The 19,966-nt window shown below is 43.8% G+C and overlaps 1 protein-coding gene across 2 annotated transcripts in view; it reads left to right on the top strand.

Moving 5' to 3' along the window:
• The window catches only part of MKX (mohawk homeobox), a 160,886-nt gene that overhangs the window by 11,217 nt on the left and 129,703 nt on the right, over nucleotides 1-19,966 (top strand). The window contains exon 3 of one of the 2 annotated variants that reach the window (XM_088447789.1): nucleotides 17,500-17,662. In XM_088447789.1, coding sequence (XP_088303915.1) covers nucleotides 17,500-17,662 — 163 coding nt within the window. The remainder of the gene's footprint in view (nucleotides 1-17,499; nucleotides 17,663-19,966) is intronic. The other variant, XM_088447788.1, reaches the window with a different exon arrangement.

Genomic DNA, 19,966 nt, shown 5'->3' with positions numbered 1-19,966 from the left:
AGAACTGGTTTGGTGTCACTGTGGATGAGCCCAAAATTATTATTTGGCGTGCCTCTGACTGCGCTGTATAGGACGCACTGTAAGGTAGCTCTTCAGGTTGACTGCAGAACAATTAAGAGTACAAATTCTTTCCTTTCTAACGAATCCACAGATCAGGAGTTTGCCAGCATTATCCAACCATGATATCTAGTAAAAAGATTTAACAAGACCTCTTCCTTACCTAGGAACAATGAATACTATATCTACAGCTGTTAGCTGTGTTATAGTGTCAATAATCTTTTAACTAGGACAGATTCCAGACACTTGTATTCCTTATAGATTTGTCTAATCATTTAGCTTATTATTCTATATCCCACAAATTCAACCAGAATGTGCGTTATACAATAACCAGGGAGAATTTTTTTAAATTGAACTTATTTGAACTCCACTGTTTTAAATCAGTAGCCAAAGCTTAGCATTCAATATAGCTTAGAAATGTTTTCTACTACCAGTTAACAGCATATAGCTCTAAGGGAACTTTTGAAGGGGATCATTGATTTCTATGATTATTGGGAGGTCCATTCACACGGCCACCTAGGGCAGTGCAAAGTGAATGCATAGATGGAAACAGATGGTGCAGTCTGTGTAGTGTAGTTGCATGGCACATAGGGCTCGATTCAGACCCACTCGCTAGATGCGTTCGCACGCAGCGACAGTATGCAAAACTGCGATCGCACGGCAAGCCTTTAGCACGCCCACTATGTCTTGGCGTGCGATCGCGGTGTGTACGCAGACGCCCACCAGCCTGTCTTAAAACGCCCACTTATGCATGTCATCTCCAGGAAGTGTATGCAACCATCGGTAACATCGGAAGCGAACGCAGCACTTGTGGCTGACCATACCCTACCGCAAGCACTGCGATTGCTTCACTGTGTAAAACAACCATGTGACGTGTACTATGATGCTGCGTCTTAATTATGCATGCTGAAATGCCATTAAGACGCTCAGGCACGCCTGTGTTCGCACCACCGCACCTCCGTTTTCACCAACCATCTCCTGTCACACCCACAAATGGCTTATTCTGTCACTCAAGCTAGCGAGCTGGCTATGCGCAGCGAGCGAACGCTTCCCGATGGCATGGACTAGTTTGCGCACACGCACTGCGATGCGTATGTATGTATGCGCAGTTTGCAAACATCGGCAGGCTGCGTGCGAACGCAGCCTTGCGAGTGGGTCTGAATCGGGCCCATAGCTCAAACAGAGGTGGGATGCATGCAGAATGCCCATGTGTATTCACCTTTAAGGCTGTACTCTGACACATTATTTTTTAAGGTAACCTCTCCCTTTAGCCGTAACCGTTTAATTTTTTCATAACTAATGGCAGCGGAAGGGAGAAAGAGGACCAATCACAAGCTGTAATCTCTTGACCGTGGCTTGTGATTGATCCTCCCACTCACACCCTTCCTAGTATTCTGATGGGCTTGAGAGAAAGCAGGAGCCCTGGAAAAGCGGCTGCATGAGCTTCAGCCTGTGACTGAGGGGCGCCTTACTGAGGACCACCTTACTGATCTTTCTATACAACTTCTACTATATTATTGTGCATTTCTTTACATGGATGATTTTAGATGCAACTGCAGCTCTACCTTGACATTGTTATTATGGTATGCAGTCGGGAAGCCGGCGGACCTAATCCCGACAGCCGGTTTCCCGACTGCTTAATCCCGGCGAGGGTTAAATGACAGGCGTCTACATCTAGACGCCTGTCATTTTACCGACGCCGGGAGACCGGCGCCCGGCATCCCGATCAAAGGGATGCCGGGCGCCGAGCGTGGACAGCCGAGGGGGGGAGGGTTAGGTTTAGGGTTCCCAGGGTGGGACTTAGGGTTAGGCACCCCCCGGGAGGTTAGGGTTAGGCTAGGGGGAGGGAGGGTTAGGGTTAGGCACCCCCGGGGGGGACTTAGGGTTAGGCACCCCCCCGGGGGACTTAGGTTTAGGCGGCGGGGAAGGGAGGGGTTAGGTTTAGGCACTTAGAGGGGGGATTAGGGTTAGGCACGGGGTGGAAGGTTAGGGTTAGGCACCCCTAAATGAGGGTTAGGGGGTAGAATAGGTTAGTGAATACTTACCTGGGGATGATCGGGATTTTCATCCTTGTCAGGCTGCCGCTGTCAGGATTTGAACCGCCGGGCATGGGTCCGGCGGTAAATCATACCGTTTCCGTTATTATTTATTCCATATATATTTGAATTGCTCTATTATATAATATATGCTTTTATTTATTGTCTGCCTTTTAGGTAATGGTCTAGGTCCTGGACTCATAATGGTTGCATGACTAAAAACTGCTTAGTGGTTGGTATGTTTTACATTTATGTGAAAGTTCTAAAATTCTTTAGACAGTACCAGTCAACAATTTTGTGTGATTGGTACATGCATAATCAGTGCAAGACAACAAAATTACTGAAATTTACTTTTTAGTCGCTGATTTAGAGCTTGGCGTAAAATAAATATACAGGAGTAACTTTACACCTGGACAAACCATGTTGCAATGCAAGGGGTGCAAATACTTTCTTTTAGTTACATGCAGGAATGCTGGCTGCTTTTGCATGTAGCTCACAAATGCGGGACAGCTTTATTTTTACACTGCAATTCAGAGTCCAGCTAGGATACCCCTCCCAATTGTAAATCTCTCTGCACATTTTAGATGTGCCGCACCTATAGTGCAACATGGTTTTACCAAGGTGCATATTTGCTCCTTTTTTTGCTCCCCTGTCTGAATCAGACCCCTAGGGGTAAATTTACTAAGATGGGAATTCTATTAAGAAGTGATGTTGCCCATAGCAACCAATCAGATTCCAGATATTATCTTCTAGAAGGTGCTAGATAAATGAGAAATAGAATATGATTGGTTGCTATGGGCAACATCACTTCTTAAATAGAACTCCCATCTTAGTAAATTTACCCCCTAAAGTCTAATGACGGGTACAGGTGAATATTGTGGATTGAAAGGAAGGGAAAGAGCAGAGGTATGGGACAATTGATAATGTTTCTCAATGCATCTGCATAACAAAACTGAGTTAAGTTGTTGCTAGGGAACTACAAGTCCCAGAATACCCTGCCAGCCAAAGGACTTGTAGTTGATAGTGGTGTAAAATAGTGATTTCATATCTTCTGATTAAGGGGGAGATATGTCATTTTTCAAACACAGACTGTAACATGACCGTTAGGAGCTGATTGGTTGGTACTTTTACTCTCTCCTCTTTATCTCTCTCTCCAAGCTTTGATACATCTTCCCCTAACTGAGGGACATTCTCCTATTATTGAATACCACATGGCAGTCATGCCTTGGAGTCGGAACGCGACATGTTAGAGACACAAGCACCAAACTTTTATACATTACAACTGTTACATGAAAAATAGGGAATGTGCACTTCCCATAACTTAATTTATGGACATCTATGGTTTGATGTCTTTGCATGTGTGGATTGTAGGGGTTGTTGCTGACATTTGGTGAAAATTTCCTTACAATAGCCCCATTACAAATATATTTACTGAGAAAAATGTTGATGTTGATGTTTTTCAATATTTATTTTACCCGCTGTGTTATATATATATATATATATATATGTAGCAATGGGAGAACACGGCGCCAAAAGATAATAAACACCCTATTTCAGTAAAATAGAAAGAAGTCCTACTCCTTAAAACCAGTCGTATTCAAGTTATATATAGCTTTTCAAATATAAAAGGTATAGTGTATAGCACTCCCCTATAGTATGGGTGTCAGCTCAAACAGAAGAAGTACAGCAGTGGTGATCTGCTGTTATTAGATTTATGAAGACATTGAATCTGTTTAAAAGCGCCTGCGTGCTAAACAAAGTGCTGTGCGTGCATAAATATTATTAATAAACTTCAATATAGATAATAATTAATAAATATTTATTCATTATTATCTATATTGAAGTTTATTAATAATATTTATGCACGCACAGCACTTTGTTTAGCACGCAGGCGCTTTTAAACAGATTCAATGTTTTCATATATATATATATATATATATATATATATATATATATGGTATGGGCTGGGTATGAAATCCCGGCTGTTGGGATGCCGCTGTTCAGAATACCGACAGAGGCATCCCCACAGCCAGAACCCAGACACCCATAAGAACGGCTAGTAAGTATTTACCCTACCCTAACCCAGCACCTACCCTAACCCTCCCTCCCCGGTGCCTAAACCTAACCCCCACTCCCTAGTGCCTAAACCTAACCTCCTCCTTCCCGCACCCTAAACCTCACACCCCCTACCCACTGCCCAAACCTAACCTCCCAGCACCCTAAACCTAACCTCCCCCTACCCACACCCTAAACCTAACACCCCCTCCCCGTTACCCAAACCTAACCTCCCCGCACCCTAAACCTAACCTCCCCCCCTTGTGCCTAAACCTATCCTCCCCCTCCCCGCACCCTAATCCTAACACTCCCTCCCTGGTGCCTAACCCTAACCCTCCCCCTAACACGTAACACTAACCTCCCCCTAACACCCCGATACTTCCGACCCATTGGCATTTTGGCGCCGGTATTTAGACCGTGAGCATCCCGCATGCTGAGATGCCAACTACATCCCTACATTATATTTAGTTTTAACATTTCAATTATTACATAGATTTTTGTAGGTTCTAAAGAGTTCATATAGTATAGTTTAGTATATATTACATTTTTATATTATGCTACATTTTCCATAAGGTTGAGCTATGCACTACCATTCAAAAGTTTGGGGTCACCCAGACAATTTCGTGTTTTACATGAAAAAAGGGAGTAGTACACAACGTTGTAGGAAATGTTCAGTTTCTTGGCAATTTCTTGCATGGAATAGCCTTCATTTCTAAGAACTAGAATCTACTGTCGAGTTTCACATGAAAGTTCTCTTTTTCTGGCCATTTGGAGAGTATTATCGAACCCACAAATATGATGCTCCAGATACTCAACTAGCTCAAACGAAGGCCAGTTTTATAGCTTCTCTAATGAGCAAACCTGTTTTCAGCTGCGCTAACATAATTGCACAAGGGTTTTCAAGGGTTTTCTAATCATCCATTAGTCTTCTAACGCGCTTAGCTAACACAATGTACCATTAGAACACTGGAGTGATGGTTGCTGGAAATGGGCCAGTATACACCTATGTAGATATTCCTTTAAAAAAAACAGACATTTGCAACTAGTATAATCATTTACCACATTAACAATGTATAGAGTGTATTTCTGATTAATTTAATGTTATCTTCAGTGAAAAAAACAGTGCTTTTCTTTCAAAAAATAAGGAAATTTCTAAGTGACCCCAAACTTTTGAACGGTACAGTATGTTAGTCCAGGAAGCAGGATACATTGATAGTAGCTCCAACGTCACTGGAAGCAGAATAAATTTGATTAACTACTGAACTGAGAATGCACTGAGGAGAAATATGAATCAGTCATAAAATCTGTGTAATCTATATATCTTTGTTGAAAAGTTGTGTTTGTGGCTTTGCAATTGCTGTCGATGGGAGAAATATATCAAATGATACAAAGCATTTTTTAGTGTCTGCTCATGATGTGGAATTTCCAGTCAGTGCTTAGAGGAAGTGATTTATTAGCATTTGGGTATAATAGATTAATACATTCTATGCTGTAGACTTATCAGTCATAAGGCACAAGGTTTTCCTTTCAAACATTAGAAACACATTGAAATGTATATTAGAGAGAGAGCGAGCTTGACCAAATGTTTAACAAATGTCACTGTAAGGTCCTATTCACTAACCCTCTGGCCTGAGAATATTTTGCACTTTACTATCAGCAATGCACACAGTTATACTGTACACTATCGTAAGCATTTGTATATGCATTGTGTGCATTTTTTTCATATTTTAAAGCATTATGTGATCTACCAGCAAGGTAAATATAACTAACTGAGGCATGCATAAACAAATTGAATTGTTTATATTAATTCCTTTTATTTTGCTGCCTCACAAAACTTGCTGCCTAATTTTTATGGATTAAATATTTGTTATAAGTAATTGTTGTCATTTATTTGTTAGATGTGCTGGCATGGGTCTGTTTTGCTGCTCGCTATTGTTTGCAGTAATTGCTGTCTGCATTCAAAATAAGGTGCTCTGTCAGTTACAGATGTGACATCATTTTCATGGACAAGAACACCTAGCGTCGTGGCGCCAAACAGAAATCAGAGTAGGGGAATGGGAAATATCATGTAATCTAACCTATCATTAGAGCATTTAAAGCTCTCATTGCTGATAGATATGATAATCATACTTTCAACTTGTTAATGTGTTTAGCAGACAAAAGATTTGATAAATAACCATGTAATTGCTAGTCAACCGGCCTTCATTAGCGGCTGAGTTATCCACAGTTTCTCTTCAGATGTTCTCAGAAATTCTAAAAATTTACGATGATGTTTAATGAGGTTTCTCTTGAACACACTTAGCAGGGCTCATGTTGACTTGCAGTGACATCTACTGGAATCCCATTTGCAGCCTGTTGAGTTTTATTACTCACATCTGGGCATTGTATGTGTATTTGGTACACAGCCAGAATTTCAAAAGATGCTTTTGAACATCAGCTGCCAAGGAAAAGTTTATGTCAGGAACAAATTCCAGGTAGTGAAAGTGCTTTAAAGAGTCTTTTATTTGAACAGAAAACTACAACACTCTGTCAACTAACACAATGCAAAAGAAAACATGCCAGGATCATTTATTTTGGATCATTTATTTTATCACAGTAATAATGGCAAACGTGTATTGTGTAATATTAATGGCATTGCCTTTTGAAACACTTTAATCAGTGCAGAGTTTTTAGACTCTGCATTCAATATTAACAATTTCTATTATGGAGAAGTGATCATGAAGATCATTATGACAGACAAACATTACTGTATATAAAAGGCAGAACCTCCTCATGTAAATTATAAGGATATTATCAGTTAGAGTTATGTGGTCATCTAAATGTATAAATCTACCCATGAAGAATTATGACACCACAAGTAAGCACATCCAATATTTCATGAGGGCACATATTGTATGGCCATGCACTGTATGCAAAAGGAATGTCTTAATCATATGATTTGTAATACACATATATTGCTAACATGTATAAACTATAACTAATATCTGTATAAATTATACATTTAATGCAACAACCTATAATTGTTATATGTTATAATATAGACAGTTCTCATCACTTTAGTGTTCACAAGGAAAACCTTAGTCTAATATTAGGGGGTGTCACTTTGCCCCAGACGATAACATTTCTAGTTACAGCTCTGCATTATCTCATATAAAAACACAGGTAAAGTTAATTAACTGCAAGAAACTACACTGATACAGGATACCCATAACTTTTATTGACCCTTATGCTGGGTACACACTGACCGATATATTGATCGATAAATTGATCGGCCAATATATATGCTGCCCGTCGGCCAGTGTGTACCAGCGATATGTCGGTGATCGCATTGGCTGTGCTGCACAGCCGATGAACAGATATGTCTGCAGACATATCTGTCCATCGGCAAGTGTGTACAGGCGGTCTGTAGACCGCCTGTACACACACAGTGACAGCAGCGGGGAGGGGGGCGGGACACCCCCAGCCCACCAGGACACGCCCCCTGGCCTCTGGGACCCGCAGCCAGACACAGATGATGGCCGTTCAGTGTGTATGAACCACCATCATCTGCAGATATATCTGTATAGTGTGTACCCACCTTAAGAACAGAAAGCTGTAACTCCAGCTCTCTCTCATGGTGTATACAGTGCAGTCCTTTAGGCGATATTAGAGCTGTTGAGTGCCTAGGTATTAGGGTACAAATGCCTGGACACTTTTCATGCACATGTGGTCCACTTGTCCATTGGGGCTCTGTGGCCATGGTGGAACTTGTAGATCTCCAGGAGTTTTAGAATTATAGGTTGTCTAGCTCTGTTATGTAGGGTGGCAGTATACAAAGTAATGTTTATATTTAAGGCATGTATAATATAATGTTATGTGATATTATATCAACTGTTTTTATATAATGCTGTTTGTTTAAATGGAACAACTGAAAGACTTTAGTCACATGTAACATTTTTAACTACCAAGTTTAGTTCAGCTTTGTTTTAAAAAGATTTCTATTAGAGTTAATTTACATTGTCCTTCTGCTTCTCCATTAATGATAGAACATAATTAATAATGACACAGAAGAATTAACTCAGGACTACTGGCAATGCATTCTGCAGTCATTTACCCGGCATCATCAGGGCCAGCAAAGACATTAAAAATTAAATGAATGAAATGACAAGCTGACCAAGTGCCAACATTTTCTGCTTTCATCTTCTAAGTTTAGGCAACTCCTCCTGTACTTTGTGTAGTTGACTGTGTAAGCGGTTTAAGTAATGACTGCTTTAACTAGGTCCAATTATAGCTAAATGAGGTGCATGACAGGCTGTCATATCTACATAAATGATCAAGCATCAGCCAGAACTGTAATGCATTAAATTGGGTCAGTCGGACCGCTGAAATTGTAATTTATAACACATATGTTAGAGAGAAAATACCATTGATCATCAATTCCAAATGTATGAGCTGAAAGAGAAGAGATTTCATTGTGCTCACTGCTGTTTATATTTTGTAGACAATTTTATTTTTTTTTCTTGCCCTTTCCCTTCTATTTTCTTAGAACAAACCGTTCCCAGGGGAGGGCTTTAACATTGTAACATTAATCCCCTATGAGCATGGATGAAAGGCAAATAAAAAAACTTTACAAAAAATAATAATGTGTTATAAAACACACCCATTAAAGTTATAAAACACACACACACATTAAAGTGATCGGTTTTTTACATACCCTCCTGCATATTTTGCTTCATGCCCTGTTTTGTCTTTCTTAACCTATCCTGTGCTTTTCATCCAAACATTTACTGTATATCATCAGAATGCTTATTTTAGACGTTTTGGGACCAACACCAACTTTATTGGTAGATATAATAAGTATACAGCAGAATGAATAGAGCAAAGTACAAAACAGTATTGTGTCCTAGGATAATAACTTTTACCTAGATTATGTAAAGGCTTTGGTGAAAAACATTAAAGGAAGCCAGAAAAGAAAGCAACTTAATTTAGTAAAGTTGCACAAAGGCAAATACAGTCCAACAAGTTACCTTGTTATTTTTCACAATTTATTTTTCTGCAACATGTAAATGTATTTACCTTGTAGAAGTGGGATGTAGTCAGAAGTCTATATTTATAATGTCGACATTGAACATGTCGGCATATACAGAATGTCGACATGTTCACAATGTCAACGTGTGAAGTATTAGTGTTATCACAGAAGGTGTAATGGTTAGCATTACTGCCTCACAGCACTGAGGTTGTGGGTTTGATTCCCACTATGGCCCTAAGTGTGTGGAGTTTGTATATTCTCCCTGTGCTTGCGTGGGTTTCTTCTGGGTGCTCCGGTTTCCTCCCACACTCCATATACTGGTAGGTTAACTGGCTCCAAAGAAAAAAACTTAACCCTAGGAGTAAATTTACTAAGAATCAAGTTTGGTCGAGATGACAATCTCGGGTGAGTTTAGGTATGTTTTTCATCTCGCAAATTTACTAAAGGCAAACTCTGGTGAGTTTGGGAGAGATTTCTCTCTTCTCACTCGTAAAACTCGGGTGAGATCGCAAACTCGAATCAACTCACCATCGGGCAAACTCGGAAGTACTTTTCATGAAAAAGATGCGGCTTGCAAATTGACTAAGATTCGAGATTACAATCTCAGGTGAGATTAGAGCAAACTCGCAGAGAAATTGAAGTTTCAAACACTCCACCTCCTGAGCTGCGAGTTTTGCAGAAACATACACAGATCAGTGTGCTTTGTGTATGTTTCTACATGTGTACTTAATGTAATGCAATTTGTTTTTATTTAAAAAAAAATGACATAGGGTCCACCCCCAAAAGACATAACCAGCCCCGGACTCCACATACTTGGCAAATAAGAAAATTAGTTATGCGATCCATGCGGACAGGTGCAATTATATGTTGTGACCATAGGCGGAACTAGAGATCTGGTAATGGGTGGTCCCAGTTTTAGCACTGTGGGCCTGATTCAGAGCTGAACGCTCTGACCAGAGCACTTGCTCTGAATCAGGGCCCTCCTCCATGAAAATGGAGCGGCTACCTGGCCGCTCGTATAGCAGTGGGTGACCACCCACAGCATATGCGAGCAGCCAAAAAGGTGGTCGCGATGGTCTTGACCATCGCGACCATCAGACTTGCGACGGAGACCCTGCGGTAGGGTCTCCCTGCCACAAGCCCTGGAGTGATTTTGGCTCTATCAGAGCCAAAATCACTCCCACTGACATCACTAGTGATGTCAGTGGGGCCGGCTTCAGACGGTAGGCATTCCCATGGGAACACCTCCGTCTGGGAGACACGCCCCCGGCACGCCCACCAAAGGGGGCATGCTGTCAATCAACATCGACAGCACGCCCCCTTTGGTGCGAGACCCGGAGCGATGGAAAGCCCGTCGCTCCCCGGGTCTCGCGCATGCGCACGACGGAGCTCCCTCCGTCGTGCGCATGCGCAGTGGGGAACATCGACCCGTTTGCGAGCATACTGCTGCTCGCGAGCGGGTCTGAATGACCCCCTGTGTCAGATATTGTGTTGCTGTCTCTATATTCTATATTCTAGAGTTGCGTGCGTAAAAAAATAGAGTGTTACCACTCAAATGGGGGGAGGGGGGAGGGGGGAGGGTGATTTTGAGACAGGCCCCCTTTTCATATTCCACAGATCTTTGTAGAGAATATTTGGCCATTCACATTAGTCCCTACCCCAGTGGAGCATAAAAAATAAATCAACAAAGTCAGATTGACAAAGTACCACCATAAAACTTGTGAAGCCTTCACTGGTGAAAACTGGGAATTTTACTGCCATCTGGGTTTTCACCAGCGATAGAAGCGTTAGAGGGAAAAAAATTATTTAAGTCAGAAGATTGTGCTTACCTGCCATGCCTAGGTTTCTCCACATCACTTCTAATCGTCGGCCAGTACTCCATCACCTTCAGCAGAAGAGGAGGAGGATGGTAAGAGTTGAAGGGAGATGTGGAAGATGAAAGGGGGTGGTGGGATGAGGGACAGGGCAAGAGGAAAAGTGGTTTTTCAAGGACACAGGGGAAAGGTGGGTGCTCCGTCGTGCGCATGCGTGAGACCCGCATAGCGACAGCCAAGCTGTCGCTATGGGTCTCGCACCAAAGGGGGCGTGCTGTCGATGGTGAGTGACAGCACGCCCCCTTTGGTGGGCGTGCCGGGGGCGTTGCTGCCCAGACGGAGGCGTTCCCATGGGAATGCCTACCGTCTGGGTCCGGCCCCACTGACATCACTAGTGATGTCAGTGGGAGTGCTTTTGGCTCTGATAGAGCCAAAAGCACTCCTGGGCTTGCGGCAGCGAGACCCTACCGCAGGGTCTCGTCGCAAGCCCGATGGTCGCGATGGTCTTGACCATCGCGACCATCTTTTTGGCCGCTCGCATAAGCTGTGGGTGGTCACCCACAGCTATGCGAGCGGCCAGGAGGCCGCTCCATTTTTAGGTAGGAGGGCCCTGATTCAGAGCGAGCGCTCTGGCCAGAGCGTCCGGCTCTGAATCAGGCCCACAGAACATTGAAGACAGGACCTGGGGGATGCAGGGCACTGAGGGCTGGACCAAGGGAGGATACAGCACAGGGAGAGATGCACCTGGGAGGCACAGGGCAGTGAGGGCTAGACTAAGGGATAGTGCAGGACAGGGAGGACTGAACTTACTGGGGGCACAGGGATGGCTAGACATGGTGGGGGGCCGCCCCTGATAGGCTGCTGTTCATATTTGACTCGCCGCCGGTGTTGTTTTACCATGTCCAGATGCAGCAGACCTGTCTCAAATTTGCACCGCTGCCTCCCAGGCCCCCCTCTCTCTCATGGCCTGACAGATCGGCAAACTTTGCTAATGGGTGGTCCGGTGCACCCCCAGACCACCCCCCAGTTTCACCTCTGGTTGTGACATAATACTTGCACCTCGCAAAATGACAGATGACCGCGATCATCTGTTAGTTCCCACGGGCTGCTAGCCAATCAGTGGCCACTTTACATGTAGCGGCTGCTCATTGGGTGGTTGTTACATGTGGGTCCCAGGGGGACAGACCAGCTGGCACAGGTAAGTATATGTGAGTGGGTTAGGTGTATGTATTAAAGTTTTACTGTATACGGCGTGTGTGTACTGTGGTTTTTTAACTATTTATTTTACAGTGGGGGTACGGGTGCCGGCCGCCTGCTGGCACTTGTAGTTCTACAAGTGCCAAAGGGCAAGCATGCTGGCACCTGTAGTTCCACTGAAAAATACAATAGTTTTCAGCTATTTTATACATTATTACCCCCGTACCCACAGCCCAGGGGTGCGGGGAAGAACCCCGGGCTTCAGACCAAACCTGGGGTTTCGGGAGAGGGGGGGACCCCTTTTTAGGGCGGTCCCCACCTACCCTGGGATCCCTGGCTTGGCCTGACTGGCTTGGGATGTGAATGCTTTGGCCATGGAGACCCGGTAATAGGGTCTCCTGGCTGTGGCATTACACCCCAGTCGGTTTGGGTCCGGTGCTGGTTTTAAATATAAGGGGACCCCTACACATTTCCCCCCCTATATTTAAAACCAGAACTGGCCCTGCAGCCAGGTGCTGGTTCCTAAATTACGGGGGAACCCTACTCATTTTGTTCCCCATAATATTTGTAACCAGGACTGGCTGACCAGTCCGGGGCTGGTTATGCTTTTGGGGGGGGGGGACCCTACGTAATTTTTTACAAATATTTAACCCTTCTTTATTAGGTATAACACACAAGCAGCCTTCACATATCTCACTGATCTGTGCAGGCTGCTTGCTCAGGAGAGTTTTGCAGAGAGAAAACACTGCAATCTCTGATGAGTAATCTCATCTAAACTTGCAACTCGCTGGAGAAATCTCGATCTGCTTCACCATCGGAAAACTCACTTTCAGCTAAACTCACTTCTTAGTAAATTTACGAGTTTAAAAACGGGAAAATCACCCGAGTTTCGGCGATGCAAATCGAGTTTAAAAAAAAACAAACTCGATCAGACTCGAAACTTAGTAAATTTACCCCCTAGTGTATATGTATGTGTGCATGCGGTTGGAAATGTAGATTGTTTGCTCCACTGGGGCAGGGACTGATGTGAATGGTAAGATATTCTCTGTAAAGCTCTGCGGAATATGTGTAATAAATAATAAACAAATAAATATTATGGGTGGGAAGGGTTAGGCACTAGAGGAGGTTAGGATTAGTTATATTCACCACCAGAAGTGGCACAGGATCTGCGGGAAGTCATCCTGATGTTAGCGCTGGATCCAGAACACACCGCTGGATCCGCCGTACCGGTAAGTCACCACTAGACCACCAGGGAACGTTTTGTTGACATTCTAATCATTTTGACATTTCCTCATTGTCAACAACATGAATGTAGAGATGATGAATGTAGATAAACTATGCCACCTTTAGCCACAATCACTGCTGTGAGTTTGTTTGGGTGCCCTTAACAGCTATGCACATTCCTCAAGCTCCATTGGTTTGGACTGTTGGTGTACTGCAACTTTCAAATCAAGGGCCTTATTCAATTAGTTTCGCGTCCGCAATAAAGTTTTGCCAGCGAAACTTTCTGCCTACATCGCGTGTTTTGGAGGCGGAAACTGGTATACAATCGGGAAGCCGGCTGCCGGAATCCCGACAGCCGGCTTCCCGACTCTCGGCGTGGGATAAATGACCAGCATCTATATCTAGTCGCCTGTCATTTCCCCGACGCCGGAAGACCGGCGCCCGGAATCCCGATCAAAGGGATCCCGGGCGCCGCGAGTGGACAGCCGTGGGGGGGAGGGTTAGGTTTAGGGCACCCGGGGGGGACTTAGGGTCAGGCACCCACCGGGAGGGTTAGGGTTAGGCTAGGGGGACTTAGGGTTAGGCATCCCCCCGGAGGACTTAGGTTTAGGCAGCAGGGAAGGGGGGGTTACGGTTAAGCACTTAGAGGGGGGGATTAGGGTTAGGCACTTGGGGGGGAGGTTAGGGTTAGGCACCCCTAAGGGTTAGGGGGTTAGGTTAGTTTATACTTACCTTAGCGACGATCGGGATTTCCAGCGCTGTCGGGCTTCCGTTGCCGGGAACTCTGCTTTTCTCGGCCAGGCGCTGCCGGGAATCGAACCGCCAGCCATGTGGCCGGCGGTATTTCATACCGATTCCGTGGAAACTTATCGTGCGCGCCCCCGCTATTTGCCCTGTTCAATTCCAAACCACGCGAAAACGGCAAGCCGCGATGTCGGAACAGGCGAAAAGTGCTGTCAGAAATGGGTAAATCAGCCTGAACCCCCCAATAAGATGCACCAACATTGGGGATCAATGTAGATGTGCCTGAATAGCCCTAATACAGCTATTTGGGGTACTTAAGTTGTTTCAATAGCTTCTTTTTAGCATCTTTGCACAAGTGGTGAAGAATGGCATTAAGCAGTATTTTTTGGTAAAAATAAGAAGTCCTGTCAAGTTTGGGGTACCTGAAAATGGGTGCTAACATATTTTAATGTCTCTAAAGTGAACATTTAATAAAAGTGAAATTCCACCGTCATACAAGCACCTGCAATCCTAAAAACACTTGGCCACTTCTTAGAGCACCCCCAGAACATAATACATAATTTTGCTAGTTTTTGAAGTTGTCCCCCCACTTTGTGCCCCCCAAATGAAAGTACCTTATTGGGGTGTTCTTCAGTTTTTTCCAGAAATTTTTGGACACAGTTGTCCATTGGGGTTCTGTCCCAAGGGTTCTGAGTGGTTTCCCCACCTTTGCACCCCAAAATAAAAAATGTGCACTTATTTTCTCCTGCTATTCAGAGGCAAATCTTTTTCGCCTATTACACTGCATTGACTTTCCGCGTACGCGAAACCCGGCTGGAATTGAATACGGAGATAAGTTTCCGCCATGCAAAAAAGCCCCGATCCCCGATACTTTTCCACTGATCTCGGCTTTTCGCTTCTAATTGAATACGGCACTAAGGACCTGATTCAGAGCCGGACGCTCTGACCAGAGCGCTCGCTCTGAATCAGGGCCCACCTCCATAAATATGGAGCGTCCTCCTGGACGCTCGTATAGCTGTGGGTCACCACCCACAGCATATACGAGCGTGCAGGATGATGGTCGCGATGGTCTTGACCATCGCGACCATCGCCACTGCGAGCAGAAGCCTGCGGTTGAGTTTCTCAACTGCAAGGCCAGGAGTGATTTTGGCTCTATCAGAGCCAAAATCACTCCCACTGACATCACTAGTGATGTCAGTGGGGCCGGCTTCTGACGGTAGGCGTACCCTTGGGAACGCCTCCGTCTGGCAGGCACGCCCCCAGCACGCCCACCAAAGGGGGCGTGCTGTCAATCAACATCGACAGCACGCCCCCTTTGATCAGACACTACGAGCGAAGGAAAGTCCTTCGCTCATCGCGTCTCGCGCATGCGCACGACGGAGCTCCCTCCGTCGTGCGCATGCGCAGTGCAGCCCATCGACCCACTTGCGAGCAGACAGCCGCTCGCGAGTGGGTCTGAATCAGGGCCTAAGTCTGAATCTGTATACGAAGTGCTACGATGTAGTGGCTGCGATTTGTTTCACGCCAAGTTCTGTTGTGCTTCATATACAGGCACAGACACACACAGGTATACAAGTGTTGCATATAAAATTAATCAGTGTAGTCTCGTAAAGCATTTTGTTTGTCCAATAGCGACTACATGTTTTTGTGTGAAAAAGATGCATAAAAGACAGTCGGCGCATGGCGAGTCGCACAAGATTTGCCAGTTCACTCGCGCCAGGCATCTTGCGCCGCAGCTAGGTATATGAGGACACATCTATATGTAATCAATTATTATCTGCTATTTGATTTAATAATGGAAAATCTTTAGTTTTTTAAATAAATGTAATATTAGAGAGTATTATGTGTTGATTGTTGGTTAGAATTATTGATTAAATCCATTTTTAATCCATGAAAATGAAAAGGGAAAAATGACAAAGCGTGAACAGTTATATTGTCATTCTCTCTGAGTCTTGTCCATGTGGACAGTATACTGTAGGTGGCACATCATCGACATGAATAGATCTTTCCTTGCACTTTTATTTTGTCTATTTGAAACACAACCTTGAGCCGTTCATGGTATCTAGCCTAGAGGAACAAGCCTAGGTTATGCCATTGTCCTAGAACTTTGGGCTATAATCTTTTTTTCAGTTATCTACTCATTGCATAAAGAGCTGAGGAAGTGGCAAGTCCAAGGTCTCTTATTCATAGAACACATTGGGGAAGGTAGTGCTCTCCCACTAAGAAGCTAAGGTGGAGATTCATCAAAGCGCCTAAAGATCACAAATGGAGATGTTTCCCATAGCAGCTAATCAGATTCTAACTATCATTTAATAGAATGTATTTAATAAATGATAGCTAGAAGCTGATTGGCTGCTGTAGGCAAAACCTCCACTTGTCCTCTTTAGATTGTTAAACCAGAGGCATCACAATGGGTGGTGACAACTGCTGCGGCACCTACCGACCCATTCGCGCGCTGAAGGGGGCATGGCCTCATGGCAGTGAGGCCACTTCTTGTTTTGTGCCATTTTGAGGGCGTCGTTAGGTTGGGGGCTTGCCCAATTCTCTGGGAGCTGCTGGGAATCCCTCAACTTCTGCCAGCAAAGTATGGATGACGCGTGCATGTGCACGTCATCTATCACCACTGCTGCGCTGTTCGGTGACATCATCTGAGGGAGTGACACCAAATAGCAAAGCATCTCTGCTATTTAGGTGTCACCCGCCCAGATGGTGTCACTCAGTGCAGCCCTGCACCCCGCTAGTGACGCCATTGTGTTAAACCAAGTCCCATTACCAACATTCTTTCCAAGTAGCATCTGAAACATGAAGTAGGCACTTGAAAGTTTGCTAAAGTGTCAATATCCACACAAATATAAACAACACTTATACAACATCCTCCATTTGGTTTATGTAAATTTCCCCTCATCCTCACATTGCCACAACATGACATTGGAGGTGACTCGTCAACTGGAGAGGACAGGTAGGTGCCGCAACGGTTGTCACCACCCATTGTGACACCTCTGGTTTAACATTCTAACATTCTCTATACTGGTAACAAATAGTCAATGTCTCCTCAGTCGAGTTACATAGATGTCCTAGTAAGGCAATGAAGTAGGACAACACAGTAAGACTACTGATCAAGGGGATTCAAAACATGGGTGACATGAAGTGCAATAGGGCTACAACAATCCTGTCACATTTTAAGCTCTGTAATAGGGGGAATACCTTGTAATAAATGTTTGGCATTAGCCAGGTGACATGGCAGTCACTAGTTTATCCGAGAAGAAGGAAGTCCAGTTCTGACAGGTCATGTACACTTTATATACACCCATTATATAAAATAAAGCAAGTCCACTTTAATGAGATTGTTGCTTTCATTTCATAGCAGCTCAAGAGGAAACAGTGGTAAAGTAAGGCATAAACGGCAAGCGTTGCAGGACATGGCACGGCCGTTGAAGCAGTGGCTATACAAGCATCGGGACAACCCATACCCAACCAAGACGGAGAAAATTCTCTTAGCACTCGGATCACAGATGACTCTGGTGCAGGTAAATATAGCATGATTGGTGTATGCAGAGTATCCAGTAAAACAGGATTTGTAAAGATGCATGTGGTTCCATAAGATATATACTGTTGGTCTGCTTAAGTAAACTAAGTATAAGCTCAATAAATATTTGATCACCATATATAAATAAGTTTCATGTAATGACCAATGAGTTTTCACTTTGTTCTCTGTCTTTGTTCTCTGTTGCCTTTGTCTAGTGTAATTTATTTGTACCATATACTATTGTATGTTGGCTTAGAAGGAAGACATAAATAGGCAAAGAACATATGTCTAAGTTAAGTGTTTAAGGGCCTGATTCAGAAATGGACGTAAAGCATAATGTAGATGTTTGCACAGTTGAGTGATCTGTATCAAGTTTCTTAACTGTCGGCAGGATGGAGTGTGATTAACAGTCAGGGGGCGTTTGTGGGAGGTAACTGGGGAGTGGCGGTGAAATGCAGGGTTTCAGGACCGTTTTGGGGGCGTGCCGCAAGTGCAAATGCTCCGGCGTCTCAGTTCCGGCAGCTATGGTTACTCACAACTTCGATAAGCGACTGATATGTGACTGATGCTGCGTTTTGGTACGTAAATCTTTTGGATTTGCGAAGTCGCAATACAAATTGCATATGCTGCGACATTTGCATATTATCGCACAGCCGCTTCTTACAAATTCACAGCAGTAGTGGCATTAGCGTCCATATCTTAGTCAGGCCTTAAGTTAATTTCTTGCTTAGTATACATTTGCTAAACAAGTTGTATACAGTACAGTCTAAAAGATAGATTACCATATAGATCACCATATATAAATAAGTTTCATGTAATGACCAATGAGTTTTCACTTTGTTCTCTGTCTTTGTTCTCTGTTGCCTTTGTCTAGTGTAATTTATTTGTACCATATACTATTGTATGTTGGCTTAGAAGGAAGACATAAATAGGCAAAGAACATATGTCTAAGTTAAGTGTTTAAGGGCCTGATTCAGAAATGGACGTAAAGCATAATGTAGATGTTTGCACAGTTGAGTGATCTGTATCAAGTTTCTTAACTGTCGGCAGGATGGAGTGTGATTAACAGTCAGGGGGCGTTTGTGGGAGGTAACTGGGGAGTGGCGGTGAAATGCAGGGTTTCAGGACCGTTTTGGGGGCGTGCCGCAAGTGCAAATGCTCCGGCGTCTCAGTTCCGGCAGCTATGGTTACTCACAACTTCGATAAGCGACTGATATGTGACTGATGCTGCGTTTTGGTACGTAAATCTTTTGGATTTGCGAAGTCGCAATACAAATTGCATATGCTGCGACATTTGCATATTATCGCACAGCCGCTTCTTACAAATTCACAGCAGTAGTGGCATTAGCGTCCATATCTTAGTCAGGCCTTAAGTTAATTTCTTGCTTAGTATACATTTGCTAAACAAGTTGTATACAGTACAGTCTAAAAGATAGATTAATAATCATCTTGGTTTGATTAATTGGGTCTTGTGGAACTTAGCTATAGTACAGATAGCTAGATAGAATATAGATGGTTAAAAATCGCTCTGGTTGGGGGGCAGGATAAATAGTCTCATATGTCCCATAAGTGTGCAAAATAAGTCTTATAGTAATAGTCACTGATTTTAGTCCACTTGTTTATATTCCATTTCCAATTCTTCTGTACAGTATAAAACCTGGTCTCTCCACTGGGTTCTCACACCATTACCCCTCAATGTCAGTAGGCCATAGAAGACAAAAGTGGGGAGAACATATAGTGTAAAACCATTTACATTTATTTCAAACAAAGTATAGATAAAAAGTGGTCGCGTACCATCAGGGACCTTTAGATGAAAGGCACAATATTAAGCATATAGGGGTATATATTGCTCCCCCTATTAAGCAATACCTTTCCACCGTTAACAGGATCTGAATGGCTGCAACCCAGGATAAACCAACGCGTTTTTCAACCAGTAAGTGGTCTTTCTCAAGGTGTGTTGTATGGTAAAGCTGGCCAGGTTTTATAGTGAGAAGTAACTTCTCCCCTCAAAAGGGGCTTAACTAATCTGTCTGCACTTCTAAATAAAAAGGTCACCGTTCACATCGTAATGTCTTATTTTATACCACTATGTGTGTGGTTCAATTTCCTAATAATGTTACCTTTAACCAAGATGTGTCCGACTGTATATTTAGTAACCGCGATACAGTCCACCCGGTGGAACGCATCACGTGTTTGCCATCCCGAGTCACATGGTATTATTGTAGTGACAGCGGGGTTCCGTGTTATCGCGATGCATTCCACCTAGTGGAACGCATCACGAGTTCGCCGTCCCGAGTCACGTGGT

This window comes from Taudactylus pleione, unplaced genomic scaffold (assembly GCF_031769625.1).
Source record: "Taudactylus pleione unplaced genomic scaffold, aTauple2 ptg000439l, whole genome shotgun sequence".
In the NCBI taxonomy this organism is placed as follows: domain Eukaryota; kingdom Metazoa; phylum Chordata; class Amphibia; order Anura; family Myobatrachidae; genus Taudactylus; species Taudactylus pleione.
The sequence above is the reverse complement of the archived record's forward strand: the minus strand, read 5'-3'. Positions and strand labels throughout refer to the sequence as shown.